Raw genomic sequence first — 16495 nt, 5'->3', positions numbered from 1 at the left:
GAAGAGAAGGTTGGTTTGGGTTTCACTTTTCAAAGAATCCATTTCAAAGTTTTAGTGGTCTATAAAGACACAGGGGCTGAACCTCAAGTGGTAAGCAACTGAATCAATTGATGCTATATTATATTACTGTATTATAAAAGTGTATAGAGTGAGGTCTTTCTGAAAGCTAGTGACACACTGGTGATTAATATCATCATGAAAAGGTATGTATTAACACTGTGTAAGGAACTATAGATTCTTATTGATATTAGGGCTCTATGATCTGCCCAGAAAAGAGTGAATGTCACAGCTCTCTAGCTGTCTCCTATATAAATTAAGCATGATGGAATCAAGCAAGGGAAGCCCCATTTACATAGAAATCATACAGGTATTAGGAAGCCCACAGAATGGGAAGAACAGCACAAAGTCATCCTGCCACTTGAAACAAGTTTATTGAACTTTGGAAGATATAAGCAAGAAAAGAAGCCATCTTTGGTATCTCTCACTAGACCAGGGGTCGGCAACCTTTCAAAGAAGAATAGCCACTTTTTTGTTTTGGTCTATGACCAAAATATTTCAACAGCCACATCACACGCTGTGGTTATTAATCTGTTTATTCTAGAGTTCTAGGGAAAAATCACTGCCAGCGTGGTCCCACACTGTCAGCGATTTGGGGGGCGTGTCATAAACAGATAGTAGGAGTTAATAGAACAGAAGTACTTTATACCTGTTTTGCCTGTAAAGGGTTAACAAAATCAGTGAGCCTAGCTGTCACCTGACCAGAGGACCAATCAGGGGACAGGATACTTTCAAATCTTGAGGGAGGGAAGTTTTTGTGTGTGCTGTTAGTTTTTGGTTGTTGTTCACTCTGGGGGCTCAGAGGGATCAGATGTGCAACCAGGTTTCTCTCCAATCTCTCTGATACAGGCTCTTATAAGTTCAGAATAGTAAGTACTAGGTAGATAAAGCGAGTTAGGCTTATGTTTGTTTTCTTTATTTGCAAATGTGTATTTGGTTGGAAGGAGTTCAAATGTGTATTTGGCTAAAAGGAATTCAAATTGGTATTGTGCTGAAAAGATTTTAATTTGTACTTGTATACTTAGGCTGGGAGGGTATTCCCAGTGTCTATAGCTGAAAGACCCTGTACCTATTCCATTTTTTAAATTTACAAAGATAATTTTTACTGTTTTTTCTTTCTTTAATTAAAGCTTTCTTGTTTAAGAACCTGATTGTTTTTTTATTCTGGTGAGACCCCAGGGGACTGGGTCTGGATCCACCAAGGAATTGGTGGGGAGAAAGGAGGGAAGGGGGAGAGAAAAGTTATTTTCTCTCTGTGTTAGGATTACTTTCTCTCTCAGGGAGAGTCTGGGAGGGGGAGAGAGAAGGAGGGGGGAAGGTGAATTTTCCTCTCTGTTTTAAGATTCAAGGAGTTTGAATCACAGTGATCTCCCAGGCTTCCCCTCCCTGGGTTACCCTGGAAGAGGCAACGGTAAGGGAAAGGATTTACTTTCCTTGTGTTAAGATCCAGAGGGTCTGAGCCTTGGGGGTCCCCGGGCAAGATTTTGGGGGGACCAGAGTGTACTAGGCACTGGAATTCCTGCTTGGTGGCAGCGCTACAGGTTCTAAGCTGGTAATTGAGCTTAGAGGAATTCATGCTGGTACCTCTTTTGGACACTAAGTTTCAGAATGGGGAATTAGACCATGACACACGCAAAGCTACTTGTCGAGTTAGAATTTATCAACTAATAATAATTTAACATATTAAAGTTATTACTACTGACCAATACTTTTATTGCAACTTCTGCTGTTGGATATCTTTAGAGAGTTGCTCAATGTTCGGTGAATATGCTGTGATTTTCATTTTCAAGCAAGACTCAAGACTAACATCTCGTAGTTGGCTCCTCAGTTTGTTTTTGATTAAATTCATGTTGAAAAACACTTGTTCACAGAAGTACATGGAACCAAAGATTGAGAGAAGTCCAAAATGTATATTTCTTCAGGTGACTGTACGTATCTGGTAGACAATTCCAAACATCAAATATAACATGGTCTTCCCACTTAAGGTCATCCATTTCAGACCACTTGTGTTGTAGCCCCAGGGTGGATTTCTGCCTTCCCAGATTTTGAAGTTCAGTGACAAGATCTTTCAATTTTGAATTAATAAATCCTTGTCTTGCAAGTCTGCTAATTCAAGTTCAAATTGCACTCGATGGATTCCCACAAATCCTGAAAAATTCAATGCAGAAGTGTCAGCTTCAAGCAGTTTCAACAGAAATGATAAAGTGGCCTTTTCCCTTCTGCACTCTTGAAATCGGACAGCAAATGCAGCTTGCATTCTGAAGACCGTTTCTGCAAGAAATCTAACATCAATGTCACAGTCATTTTTTTGTTTGTATTGCTTCAGTATTGGGAAATGCACCAACACGCGCATCTCAATGTCCCTTACAAACAAAAACAGCTCTCATTTAAATGAAAGAACTTCTTCCAAAAGCAAAATTGCAGTACACCTCTACCCCGATATAACACTTTTCGTGGGAGCCAAAAAATCTTACCGCGTTATAGGTGAAACTGCGTTATATCAAACTTGCTTTGATCTGCCAGAGTGCGCAGAACTGCCCCCTCCACCGAGCACTGCTTTTCCGCGATATATCCGAATTCATGTTATATCAGGTCACGTTACATCGGGGTAGAGGTGTATTTTCTTTTCCCTGTAGCTTCCGATTCAACACATTTAAATGAGAAGTTAAATCCACCAAGAAACTGAATTTCTGCAGCCAGTGAGGATCTGTTAGCACCACATATTTAAGGCCCTTTCCTCGTAGGAACACCCTAATTTCCTCAAGACATGATGCAAACCTCACCAGGACTGCACTTCTGGAAAGCCATCTTACCTTGTTATACATGAGAAGATCATCATATTGGCTGTTAACGTCTTGAAGAACCTGGTAAAACTGCTGATGATTGAGAGTGCTTGCCATTATTTTGTTAACAATCTGCATGACCATTTCCATTACTTTTGAGATTACCTCACAGCTCCTAAAAAAACAAGGGGGCAGCCAAAGAGCCACATGCGGCTCTGGAGCCGCAGGTTGCCGACCCCTGCACTAAACAAACTAGAGGCCAGAGCTCTTGCAAGCTGAGAAAATGCGTCCTTCAACCAAAGGGAGGTTGAAGTCTCTGGAACTGAATATAGGTGAGAAACCTACTTAGGTAAAGATCTTTCCCTTGTCTTCTTAGGTGAAGCCTGCACCTTGTACTTTTGTGGAAGGTTCTCTATGAGGGAAAGTCAGCCATGGCTAGGAAAAAGAATGACTGGTAAAAGGAACTACGTTGAACAAAGCCTGTATCTTGCTAGATTAAGTTTTAGACTTTAGATGCATGTTTTCATTTTTATTTGCTTGTAACCCTTTCTAACTTTATTCCTGTTACTTACCATCACTTAACCTATGTCCTATTGTTAATAAATTTGTTTTATTTTACCATAAATCAATTCAGTTCTGTGTTTAAAAGAAAGAGTGTATTCACTTCCAGTTAAGTTAATGTGCTGCGATGCTTTTTGTGTCTTTAAGGGAGCAAACAAACCTTATTATTTCTCTCAACTGACCAGGAGAGGGCTGGACAGTGCAGAGCACATAGTTTTGGGGAAATCTGGGACTGGGAGTGTGTTGGGATCATCCTGCTAGTAGTAACTAAGGCTGGTAGAAGCCAGAGTAGTGTTGTGGGGCTGTACATAGACCGCAGGGGGCAGATCTGCTGAACCAGGGCTGTCTAGCACACAATCAGGGTGTGACCTGCATGCTCATAGGCTGGTTGTGAGTGGCCGTGGTTTGCAGCCACAACAGCAAAGCATTGTGAGGCATCCAAGATTACAGAGCTAATGGTGACACAACCCCTCACTGATCTGGATTGCACCCCAGACTGTGACACCCTCCTTGCCTGCCAGCTGCTTGCTCTAGTTCCTCTGGTTTGACCCTTAACTTCAGCTTCTGACTACTGACTCTGGTTCTGATTCTCATCCATGCTTCTCAATGCCTGTTCCAACCACTAGGCATGACACCTGGTCTTATCACTAAGCTAGATTGCCCTTATCCCAGTTGCCTGACAGATTGACCAGCCTCAAAAAAGGACAGGGGTCTTCCGAGCAAGGTCCCATCAGGACTGGTGGACACTGTACAGAATCTGCAGGTGCAATTAACCATTCTGCAATCACAGAATGCAGCTCTGCAGGCGCAGGTTGTTTTGCTGGCTTCTCTGAACTCTTCCACCAGCCCTCCCAGAGCTGAAGATTCCACTGCCTGATTAATTTGATGGCCATCAGGACAAGTTTCGGGGGTTCTTGAACCAACATTGGCTCCTGTTCTTACTATACCTTAGATCATTCTCTCCAGACCAGGCCAATGGGGGGGGCTCATCTTTAGCTTGTTGATTGGGGAAGCTTTAGCCTGAGCTTCCCTCCTTCTGGAGCAGTCCAGCCCCCTCTTGTAACGATTAGGCAAATACTTTCAAGCCATATGCATTATCTTTGATGTCCCCGACAGTGCACAGGCGACCAAGACAATCCTTCAAGCCTTACGGCAAGGATTCTGGCCCTTCACCAAATATGCCACTGAATTTCATTGTTTGGCTTCTGACACAGGGTGGAATGAGATGGCAGAGCACCACTATTTCTACCTGGGGCTAACGAGGTTATAAAGGATGAGCTCACATGGGTGACCCTCTGCCCCGTTTGAATGAGCTGATCAACTTGTACATTAGAATCAAATAACTCCTCACGGAGCAGCACTACAAGCATACCTGGATTCTCCTGAGGTTGCCAGCCATCCTGTCCACAACACCCCATCCGTATGGGTCTTCCCTGGCATCTGAGCAGTTGCAAGCCAACCAGTTTGATTCTCTGACTCAAAGAAACACCGACATCTGGTGTTAAGTTTGTGCTTGTATTGTGGGTAACCTGGCCATCTTGCCTTGACCTATGAAATGCTCCAGCAAACTTTTTAATGCTTTATGAGATTACATACATTCAGAGATATGCTGAACCACTTTGTCATTATCTACTTTGATGATGTTCTGATTTTCTCAGATGACCTAGCTCTTCATGACAAGCACGTGCATAACATTCTTCAAAGACTACAAATTATCTATATGCCAAGCCAGAGAAATACAAATTTGACTGGAACACCCTTGAATTTGTTGGATATGTAATCTTGCCAAAGGACTGATAATGGACCCTCACAAGATAACAGCCATCATGGATTGGGTGGCACAAAAGCATGTTCATGGAATCCAGTGCTTTTTGGATTTCAGTAACTTTTACAGACCGTTTACCCCAGAATTCTCTAGTTTGGCCAGTCCTCTCAGAGCTTTGCTGTGGAAGGGAATCTGTTTTTTATGGTCCCTGGAAGCACAAGCCCAAGCCCACCTGTTTGTGAACAACATCTTTAGTCTCCATGACTTGCCTACAGGCACAGCTGATCAAGGATCTGTGTTTATTTTCTCCTTCTGGTGAGAATTTCTATGCCGAGTATGGATCCCCTACTTCAATGGCCTATCACCCAAGCACCAATGGCCAGGCAGAGTGGGTCTGACATATAGGGGTACAATCCAGACTAGAAGGGTGCTGTGTCACCCCTGCCCTTTAACCCGAGATGCCTTGCAATGCCTTGCTGTTGTAGCCTCCAACCTAGACTGCTCACAACCAGCCACTAGCATGTAGGTTTGTAGCAATGTGCAGACTCACCCCTGCAGTGCCTCCTGTTGGTCTCTCAGGGAATTAGCTTGATTTCCAGCCCGGAGCACCCTCTGCAGGCTGGTGATCCGCTACCGCTTGGCCCCGTGTCCCTCACGGACCTGGTGACCTGTTATCTGGGGCATTGCCCTCTGGCAGTAACCCTTCAATCTTAGGGTCTCCCCTCCCTGGGGAACCCCCACCCACTATCCCCACCTCACCTCAGTATACGGCTACTGCCAGTCATTGTCTTGCCCCTGCGCCCTGGGGTAGAACGTAGTATCAGCCTACTCATCACTGGCAAGGTTGGGTTTGGACTTGCTGCCTCTGCCTATCCCTGAGCTGCTCTCTGCAACCCCCAGTACCTATTTGCCTGCTGCTAGGCTGCAGCCTAGGGCTTTCCAGGCTGGAGCTCCCCAGCTCCTCTGCTTTTCCCCAGCCCTGCTCCACTCAGGTCCCCTGTCTCTAGCTCCCTGCAGCCAGGCCCTTCTCTCTCTACAGGCAGAGAGAGACTATGTCTGTCTCCTGGCTTCCCTGCCTTTATAGGGCCAGCTAGGCCTGATTAGGGTGTGGCCCAGCTGCAGCTGCTTCCCCAATCAGCCTAGTAGCTTTTCCCCTGCCACAGCCCTCTCCCTGGGCTGTCTTTAAACCCCTCTGGGCAGGAGCGGGTAACCACCCTGCTACAAGGACTCTCTAACCGCACTCCTGTCCCTGTTCTTTTATTAGTTATCCCCCGCAATCAGTGGGGTTCTGAGGTCCTGTGGGTCCTCCCCTTAGGCTGGGGGGGGATGCTGAAGCCCGCCCACTTCCCAGACACCCAGTAGGTACAAGGTCACTCTCAGCTGTGTTTGTGTAACTGCAGATTGTCATTCACACCCTGGTTCCCACCAGGGTGTGGTTATAATGCAGGGTTACCCCAACACACTCCCAGTCCTGGACTTTCCCTCAGAAATGGATGTTTTGTACTTCCAAGCCCTCTCCTGGACAGTCCAAATATATTAAATCCATTATTCCTTTAAGCAGGGGTGAAAGTAACTTAAAGGACTTACCAGTACGCCGGAGTCCTGAGCAGGGAGTGGGGCTTCAACCAGAAGAGGCGGGGCCTTTAATTCTCTGCCTGAACCCCACTGCTGGAGCCCTTGGGGTAACAGCAGTGGCCCAGAGCTCTGGCAGTAATTTAAAGGGCCAGGGGCTCCTGGTTGCAGCGGAGCCTGGGGACTGCCACCGCTACCTCGGGGCTTGGGCGGAGATTTAAAGGGCCCAGGGCTCCACTGTGGTAGTGGCAGCTGGGAGCCCCTGGCCCTTTAAATCACTCCCGGAACCCAATTGCTGCTATTACAGGGCTCCTGCAGCAGGGCTTGGGTGGTGATTTAAAGGGCCTGGAGCTCTGAGTGTCATTACCGCCCCGGATCCTTTAAATCGCTGCCTGAGCTCCGCTGCCGGAGCCCCAGGGTTAGCGGCAGCAGGTGGGGGCTCCAGGGCTCCAGCGGTGATTTAAAGGGCCCCTTAAATCGCTGGCCTGGAGAAGCCAGTCCTGTCCGGCATAGCATACCGACTCTTGCCAGTACGCCGGACCGGACCAGCTTACTTTCACCTCTGCCTTTAAGGGAATAATATACACTAGCTTATCATGATAAATGAAGTTTCCCAGCCACTTTAACTTAACAATGCTGGATTAAATGAACAATAAACAAGTTTATTAACTACAAAGAGAGAGATTTTAAGTGAGTGCAATGAAGCATAAAAGTCAGAAACGATTACAAGAAAATAAAGATAAACGCTTATTAGTGACTAACTTACCATATTAGATCAAGCAAAGTCTCACTACATGCTTCCAGCGGGATTACTGACCACACTTTTCAGGTCAGACCCACCCCAGAGTCCAACGGCTATTCCTTTTCTTCTTAGGTGTAGAGAATTGTGATGGGCATGGAGGGTGTGTGTGCCTGAAGGTGTTTTCCCCTTCTTTTATTGTTTCAGTCCCCCTCCTGAGTGTATTCTATCACAGTGGGTCAATCAGGTCCTTGATCAGTAACTATGTTGCTGTCTAAACTATCATCAAGATGATTGTCTGTCTCTGATCCCTCACACTGAGTTTGCTTACAACAATGCTACTAACTTCCGCACCAAATAGTCTCCTTTCTTTCCCAGTGCCGTGACCCCACTCCTGGCGCCAGCTTGCGGGGAGGGTGCGGACAGGGATAAACGGGCATGACCCTGTAAACTTTGGGGACCACTGCCCTAAGGCCTGATCTATACTTAAAAATTATATCAAACTGGCTACATTGATTGCTCAGGACTGTCAAAACTTTCATGTCCTGAGCACTGTAGTTTGGTCACCCTAATCCCTGGTGTAGATGCAGCCCAGTTGACAGAATCCTTCCGTGGACCTAGGTACCACCTCTTGGAAAGATGGATTAACTGCATGGACAGAAAAATCCTTTCTGTAGATACAGTAAATCCCCCCGCCTCGAGAGGCAGTAGCTATGTCAATGGAAGAATTCTTCCATTGACTTAGCACTGTCTACAGTGGGGCTTAGATTGATTTAACCACATCTCTCGGGGTTGTGAATTGTTTATCCCTATGAGTGACACAGCTATGTCAACCTCAGTTTTAGGTGTAGACCAGGGCTGAGTCTTTCAGCTGCTTTCATTTTATCAGCAACTAGGCATCTGCATGCTTTTTAAAGTCTGGGCCCCACACATAGTTGGAATGGATGACTCAAACTCTCTCACTCAGTCTCCTCTAATCACTGGCCTATTAAAACAAAAACTCTACTGCTCACATTTCAGAGTTTCCTGCTAGAGCCCTTCAAAGAGCCCTGCTAACTCATCTAACTGCAGGACAATCAGCTATCAAACCTAAACTTCAAACCCCTGCCCCCACAGCAACCAAACGTGTTACACCAGAGCTGCAAGTATTATGAGCATGTAGAGGGCAATGTATACAATCCTATTCTCCCCACAGAATCATAGATTATGGTTGGAAGAGACCTCAGGAAGTCATCTAGTCCAACTAAATCATCCCGCTAGGCTTTGTCAAGCCAGGTCTAAGAACCTCGAAGGATGGAGATTCCACCACCTCCTAGGTAACCCATTTCAGTGGCTTCACCACCCTCCTATGAACAGTTTTCCTAATATCCAACCTAGACCTTCCCCACTGCAACGTGAGACCATTGCTCCTTGATCTGTCATCTGCCACCACTGAGAACAGCCTAGCTCCATCCTCTTTGGAACCCTCCTTCAGGTAGTTGAAGGCTGCTGTCAAATCCCCCCCTCAATTTCTCTCTTCTGCAGACTAAATAGGCCCAGTTCCCACAGCCTCTCCTCATAAGTCATGTGCCCCACCCCCCTAATCATTTTTATTGCCCTCCACTGGACTTTCTCCAATTTGTCCATATTGTTTCTGTAGTGGGAGCCAAAAACTGGATGCAATACTCCAGATGTGCCCTCACCAGTGCTGAATAAAAGGGAATAATCACTACCCTTGATCTGCTGGCAATGCTCTTACTAATGCAGCCCAATATGCCATTAGCCTTCTTAGCAACAAGGGCACACTGTGCCCATGATCCATGAAAGAAGGGGAAGAAAAGGGGGACTCAGATGCTTAGACAAGAATGAACTAGCTTGACCATCTAGCTGAAGCCCCTGCACACCATTATATCTTATTGTGCCTTTTATCACAAGTCTTATGCTATTTAGGGTATGCCTGCACTGGCTCTGGAAGGTGTAATTTCGTTTGAGTAGACATACCTCTGCTAGCTCTTATTAAGCTACTGCACTAAAAATAGAAGTGTAGCTGTGGGTCGATAGCCACCCCAAGTACTCAGGCAGCACTGCTGAGGCTACACTTCTGTTTAGCATATTAACTCAATTACAGCAAGTATCAGTACGTCTACCAGAGCTGCAAATTCCACCTTCCAGCTCCAGTGTAGACATACCCCCAAGCTGTTGACTGTGGCTAGGCTGCAGGGTTAAGGTAGTCCAAGTCACAAAGCCGCAGCTCTTGGAGTCCTGTGATTTACACGTGCACGTCATAATTTTTAAAAACTCTCTACCCTTTAGCATCGCACAGAAACGCTTGAAAATGTGAACGCTACAGAGGCTAGAAAACATGGGCAGAGGCAAGGGTACCCCATTGGGACTCATAAACATTAATATTTTGGGAGGACTCCACACATAATAAAAAGCAACATAGGGACTCGGGGCTCTGAGCAAAGCCAGTACGCCGGCTCCGCCCCACATCACACCCACCTCTGCTTCCTCTGCAACCCGTCCCGCAGCCCCCGCCCCCGCCCCGCGCCTTCAAGCAACCAATCAGCGCCCTCCGCCAGTGGAAAGGGCCACGACGCCGGAACTGGCGTATCGCATCGCCCGCCCCCCCCGCCTGCAAGCAGCCAATCAGCGCCCTCCTCCATTTCGGTGCGTCACATTCCTGCGGCCATTCCACCCCCCCACGGGCACGTGTGCTGTGTTGTGCCTGTCACAGCCGCCGCGGCTCTTCCTGGGCCTGGCTCGCGCCGTGGGGACTGGGCAGCTCTCCGCCCCGCGCGCCCCTCGCCCCCAGTATGTCCGGCTGCCCCGCCGCCGCCGCGCTCGCCGCCTGCCGCCAGGCCTGGGAGCAGGTGCTGGCCAAGGCCAAGCGGGCCGTGGTGTTCGTGGACGCGGCGTGCGCGGAGAGCCTGCACTGGGCGGGCGGCGGCGCGGGCGGGCTGCTGGAGGCCGGCGCCCTCAACGTCAAGGAGTTCTCCAGCTTCGAGGCGGGCGCGGCGGAGCAGCCCAAGGCGGTGTTCGTGGTGAGCAGCCTGCTGAAGGGCCGGGCGGTGGACATCATTCGCGACATCGTCAGCCTCAGCCGCTTCCAGTACTGCGTGGTGTTCACCGCCGTGAGCCACGCCGTGCACCTGCTGGCCCACGGGGCGCCCGGCGGCGCCGAGCCGGAGGGGGGCAGCCAGGCGGTCTTCGAGCAGTTCGAGGAGAAGCTCTGCCAGTGGATGGGCAACATGAACTACACCGCCGAGGTGCGGCATGCCCCCCTGTTGCTGGCGCCCATCTCGCTCCATCTCTTTGTGACCCCGGCTTTTGCCTCGCTCTTTCCCATGACGCCCCAGGACCTGGCTCGCATCAATGCCTCCAGGCCCGAGAAGAAAAAGTTTGGCAGCTTGAACGACCTGGACTTCTCCTCTCTGCCTCCTGAGCTGCAGCTTCAGATCAGAACCCTGGTGTCTGGCTTGAACTCCTTGTTTGAGTGCTTAAGTGTGAGAGAGGAGTGCTTTGCAATTGGGACTCTGAGCAAGATTATTGCAGGGGATTTGGCGAACTACTCACAGGCCAGAAACAGGAGGAAGACAGCACAAAACCGAGCCTCAGTCATCTTCATAGACAGGACACTGGATCTGACAGGTAAGAAGCTTAATAGCAATATCACAATTGTGAGACGCTTCATTTACATTATTATGGTGATCACTGGATTTCGAAGTGCCTGTGCAGATAGGTGCTCACATACAAATGTGGCTTTAGTGGCCCATTGAGAGTGGTGAAAATAGGAGATGTGGGCTTGTGTTTAAAGCATGAGACTGGGCCATAAATTCTAGGTTCTGCCACTGACCCTGTGACCTAGAGAGAGTCTGTGTAGTCTTTGTGCCTCAGGTTCCCAATCCTGGGAGAGGGGTGGGGAAGGGAGAGGGAAATGTGCTGTGAAGTTTATTTTATCATGGTTTGTAAAGTACTTTGAAATCTTTGGATTTAAAATGTCACATAAGGGCAAACAGCTTTTTTATAATGAGAGATGAAACCTGAGTTGTATCTTATTTAACTTTTAGTTTTTATATGTCAGTTGTCCTGATAGAAGCTATTTTAGAAAATACAATAGCAAAACTAAACACAACTCTCAGGTTGGGGAGAAGATGAATTAATGAACCATACATGCTGTATGTTAGGCGTGTCACTTAGTGCACTCCTGGAGGGTGCTTAAATATTACAGTGATGAGAGCAGTATAAGAACCTGTATGGGAAAGAACAGAATAAGAATAAAATGCTCAGGGCTTGAAAAATTTACAAAGCATTTCCTAGCTAGATGTTTGAAAAAATGATATTGATAGGCAGAAATGAAAGACTTGAGTAGGGGAGGGGAGTCACCAGCAAGCTCCAGGGACAATGACCTGTGAGAAGGCTGAACTTCCATCTTTTGTATCAGGATCTGGCAGGTTGTGTTTCTGATAAAGTTTGCCTGCTTCCCACCAGTGATGGAAGGCAAAGGATGTTTCTCTTTTTCTCCCCCACTCTATTTTATTTTATGGCTTTGGGATTGTTATGGAAATGGACAGTGATACACTAGCCCTCACCCCTTGGGGGATGGAAAAGAAAACAAGGGTTGGGGGAAGAAAGCTAGGAAAAGAGTAGAATCCATTCATTTCACAGCAGCCTGGCTGCTGATGAGAATTTTTCTTCCGCATAAATAGCTTCAGTGGATCCAAGAACTTCCCCAAGAAGCAGCAGAAGATAAGCTGCCACATTGGATCTGATCAACATTCAGAATCATGTCTCTGACAGTAGCCACCAGTACTAGAGGTGTTGGTGGAAGTTATATGCAACCCACTCCCTTAATGGATATTTTTATGATAACATGTCTTTGAGGTGATGTTTCTTTGTATTTCCAGGCGGTTTGTGCTTGGCTTACAAGCTTAGGAGAACAAGTCCTTATTTGACTTCAATGGGAGTCATGTTCCTAAACCATTCAGGCACTTTTGAAAATCTGACCCTTGTATCCTAAGTATAACTATAAATGTTTAATTTTTTTAGTCTTCCTAAGATCTTTGGCTCAATACAGTACCTTGTGACAGTGAGTTTCACAAGTTAATTTGATGGGATCTTTAAAAAGGATTTTCTTTTTAATGTTTGACATTTACCTATTAATTTAATTTTGTTCCCTTATTCTTGTATTCTGAATCGTACATAGAAGCACATAATTTACCTTCTCTATGCCATTTATTATGCTGTAAACTTCTGAAGTCTACCCTTTTATTCATCGCTAAACTATATAATGCTGATCTTTCAAATCTCTCCATTTATGGAGCTCTTTCTATGCTATCAATAACTTTCATTAGTCTTCTCTATACATCTTATTTCTGTTATACTAAAACTTAATTAAGCATCCAAGGTGAAGATGCACCATAGATATGCATTATGCTATAATATTTTCAGTACAATTCTCTATCCTTCTAAGTGTATCCTTGCTTGACTATGGTCAGTTTCATAGCTCTGGTCACAGGGTGCTGAACAGCAACTGTGAAACTGACCTGAATGATATTAATTTCATGCTGATGTTTGGGAAATCTGCTAGCAGTTCACTGGTTCACATTGAGTAGGCCATATGCTTAACCATGTGCTAAACTTAATATTCTTTAATAAAAGTTTAGATTCTACAGAAATTGATAGTTTAAGTCTCCTACACCCTACGGAAAAGTTTCCTACTTGCCATTGAATTTTTCAAGCTCTGATGGATAACTAAAAAGACAACAGGTATCAGAATACTTCATCTATATTTTTACCATCTCAAAGAACTGCATGAGAGCACACCCAGAAAGAAGAAGGAACAATTGCTTATTACCACATTTTGAGAGTGGCCAAGAAGAGAAAAGAACAAAGTTATGCAAGAGTAGCTCCACACACTCTAACCAGAGTCCCCATTGCAACTCAGCAACATCTCATAATGAAAGGCAATAGACATATTAAACAATATTGGCACGGTACTTGATGTGCATCTATTGGCAGGAGAAAATCAATTACCAATGCAAACAGCTGTGTCTGTGCCAGTTTAGCACCCTGCCCACCAAGCGTCGAGGAGATTTGAGGCAACAAGATATCAAGAGTTGTTTTGTCACCACCTTTTCATAGTTTCTAAGAGTGGAAGGGATCTCGAGAGTTCAAGTCCAGTCCCCTGCTCTCATGGCAGGACCAAATACTGTCTGGACCATCCCGGATAGACATTTATCTAATCTACTCTTTAAATATCTCTAGAGATGGCGATTCCGCAACCACCCTAGGCAATTTATTCCAGTATTTAACCACTCTGGCAGTTGGGAACTTTTTCCTAATGTCCAACCTAAACCTTCCTTGCTGCAGTTTAAGCCCATTGCTTCTTGTTCTATCCTTAGAGGCTAAGGTGAACAAGTTTTCTCCCTCGTCCTTATGACACCCTTTTAGGTACCTGAAAACTGCTAGCATGTCCCCTGTCAGTCTTCCATTTTCCAAACTAAACAAACCCAATTCTTTCAGCCTTCCTTCATAGGTCATGTTCTCTAGACCTTCAATCATTCTTGTTGCTCTTCTCTGGACTCTCTCCATTTTCTCCACATCTTTTTTGAAATGCGGTGACCAGAACTGGACACAATATTCCAGTTGAGGCCTAACCAGCGCAGAGTAGAGTAGAAGAATGACTTCTTATGTCTTGCTCACAACACACCTGTTAATGCATCCCAGAATCTTATTTGCTTTTTTTGCAATGGCATCACACTGTTGACTCATATTTAGCTTGTGGTCCACTATAATCCCTAGATCCCTTTCTGCCGTACTCCTTCCTAGACAGTTTCTCCCTGTTCTGTATGTGTGAAACTGATTGTTCCTTCCTGAGTGGAGCACTTTGCATTTGTCTTTGTTAAACTTCATCCTGTTTACCTGAGACCATTTCTCCAATTTGTCCAGATCATTTTGAATTATGACCCTATCCTCCAAAGCAGTTGCAGTCCCTCCCAGTTTGGTATCATCTGCAAACTTAATAAGCTTTCTGCCAATATATGTGGTCGTTGATGAAGATATTGAACAGAGCTGGTCCCAAAACAGACCCCTGTGGAACCCCATTTGTTATAGTTTTCCAGCAGGATTGGGAACCATTAATAACTACTCTCTGAGTACAGTTATCCAGCCAATTATGCACCCACCTTATAGTAGCCCCATCTAAGTTGTATTTGCCTAGTTTATTGATAAGAATATCGTGAGAGACCGTATCAAATGCCTTACTAAAGTCTAGGTATACCACATCCACCGCTTCTCCCTTATCCACAAGACTCATTATCCTATCAAAGAAAGCTATCAGATTGGTTTGCCATGATTTGTTCTTTACAAATCCATGCTCGCTATTCCCTGTCACCTTACCACCTTCCAAGTGTTTGCAGACGATTTCCTTAATACTTGCTCCATTATCTTCCCTGCCACAGAAGTTAAACAAACTGGTCTGTAGTTTCCTGGGTTGTTTTTATTTCCCTTTTTATAGATGGGCACTATATTTGCTGTTTTCCAGTCTTCTGGAATCTTTCCTGTCTCCCATGATTTTCCAGAGATAATAGCTAGAGGCTCAGATACCTCCTCTATTAGCTCTTTGAATATTCTGGGATGCATTTCATCAGGCGCTGGTGACTTGCAGGCATCTAACTTTTCTAAGTGATTTTTAACTTGCTCTTTTTTTTATTTTATCTTCTAAACTTACCCCCTTCCCATTAGCATTCACTATGTTAGGCATTCCTTCAGACTTCTCGGTGAAGACCAAAACAAAGAAGTCATTAAGCATCTCTGACATTTCCAAGTTTCCTGTTACTGTTTCTCCCTCCTCACTGAGCAGTGGACCTACCCTGTCCTTGGTCTTCCTCTTGTTTCTAATGTATTGATAAAAAGTCTTCTGGTTTCCCTTTATTCCTGTAGCTAGTCTGAAGCTCATTTCGTGCCTTTGCCTTTCTAATCTTGCCCCTGCATTCCTGTGTTGTTTGCCTATATTCCTCCTTTGTAATCTGTCCTAGTTTCCATTTTTTATGACTCCTTTTTATTTTTTAGATCATGCAAGATCTCGTGGTTAAGCCAAGGTGGTCTTTGCCACAGTTTCTATCTTTCCTACCCATCGGAATAGCTTGCTTTTGGGCCCTTAATAGTGTCCCTTTGAAAAACTGCCAACTCTCCTCAGTTGTTTTTCCCCTCAGTTTTGATTCCTGTGGGAACTTACCTATCAGCTCTCTGAGCTTACCAAAATCCGCCCTCCTGAAATCCATTGTCTCTATTTTGCTGTACTCCCTTCTACCCTCCTTAGAATTGTGAACTCTGATTTCATGATCACTTTCACCCAAGCTGCCTTCTGCTTTCAGAATCTCGACGAGTTCCTCTCTATTTGTTAAAATCAAGTCTAGAACAGCTTCCCCCCAGTAGCTTTTTCAACCTTCTGAAATAAAAAGTTGTCTGCAATGCAGTCCAAGAACTTATTGGATGGTCTGTGCCGCGCTGTGTTATTTTCCCAATGTATATTTGGATAGTTGAAGTCCCCCATCACCACCAAATGTTGGGCTTTGGATAATTTTGTTAGTTGTTTAAAAAAAGCCTCATCCACCTCTTCCACCTGGTTAGGTGGCCTGTAGTAGACTCCTAGCATGACATCACCCTTGTTTTTTTACCTCTTTTAGCCTAACCTAGAGACTCTCAACACTTCTGTCTCCTATGTCCATCTCCATCTCAGTCCAAGTGTGTACATTTTTTATATATAAATCCCTCCTCACTAGGTTAGCCCGTCTGTGTCCAAATAGGGTCTTTCCCCTCCTTGAAAGGTGAACACCATCTCTGCCTAGCAGTCCTTCCTGGAATAGCATCCCATGGTCAAGGAAGCCAAAGCCCTCCTGGTGACACCATCTTCGCAGCCAGGCATTCACCTCCACGATGCATCTGTCTGTCTGGGCCCCTATCTTTGACAGGAAGAATCTAAGAGAATACCACCTGCACTCCAGACTCCATCTGTACTCCAAGAGCCCTATAGTC

At 45.6% G+C, this 16495-nt stretch overlaps 1 protein-coding gene across 1 annotated transcript in view; it reads left to right on the top strand.

Annotated features, from left to right (window-relative positions):
* Positions 1–10272: 10272 nt before the first annotated feature.
* Positions 10273–16495, top strand: part of SCFD2 (sec1 family domain containing 2) — a 323281-nt gene continuing 317058 nt past the window's right edge. The window contains exon 1 of the mRNA XM_030563081.1: positions 10273–11107. Coding sequence (XP_030418941.1) covers positions 10273–11107 — 835 coding nt within the window. The remainder of the gene's footprint in view (positions 11108–16495) is intronic.

The sequence above is a fragment of the Gopherus evgoodei genome, chromosome 5 (assembly GCF_007399415.2).
Source record: "Gopherus evgoodei ecotype Sinaloan lineage chromosome 5, rGopEvg1_v1.p, whole genome shotgun sequence".
Classification (NCBI taxonomy): Eukaryota; Metazoa; Chordata; order Testudines; family Testudinidae; genus Gopherus; species Gopherus evgoodei.
This window is presented reverse-complemented; position numbering and strand designations above follow the sequence as displayed.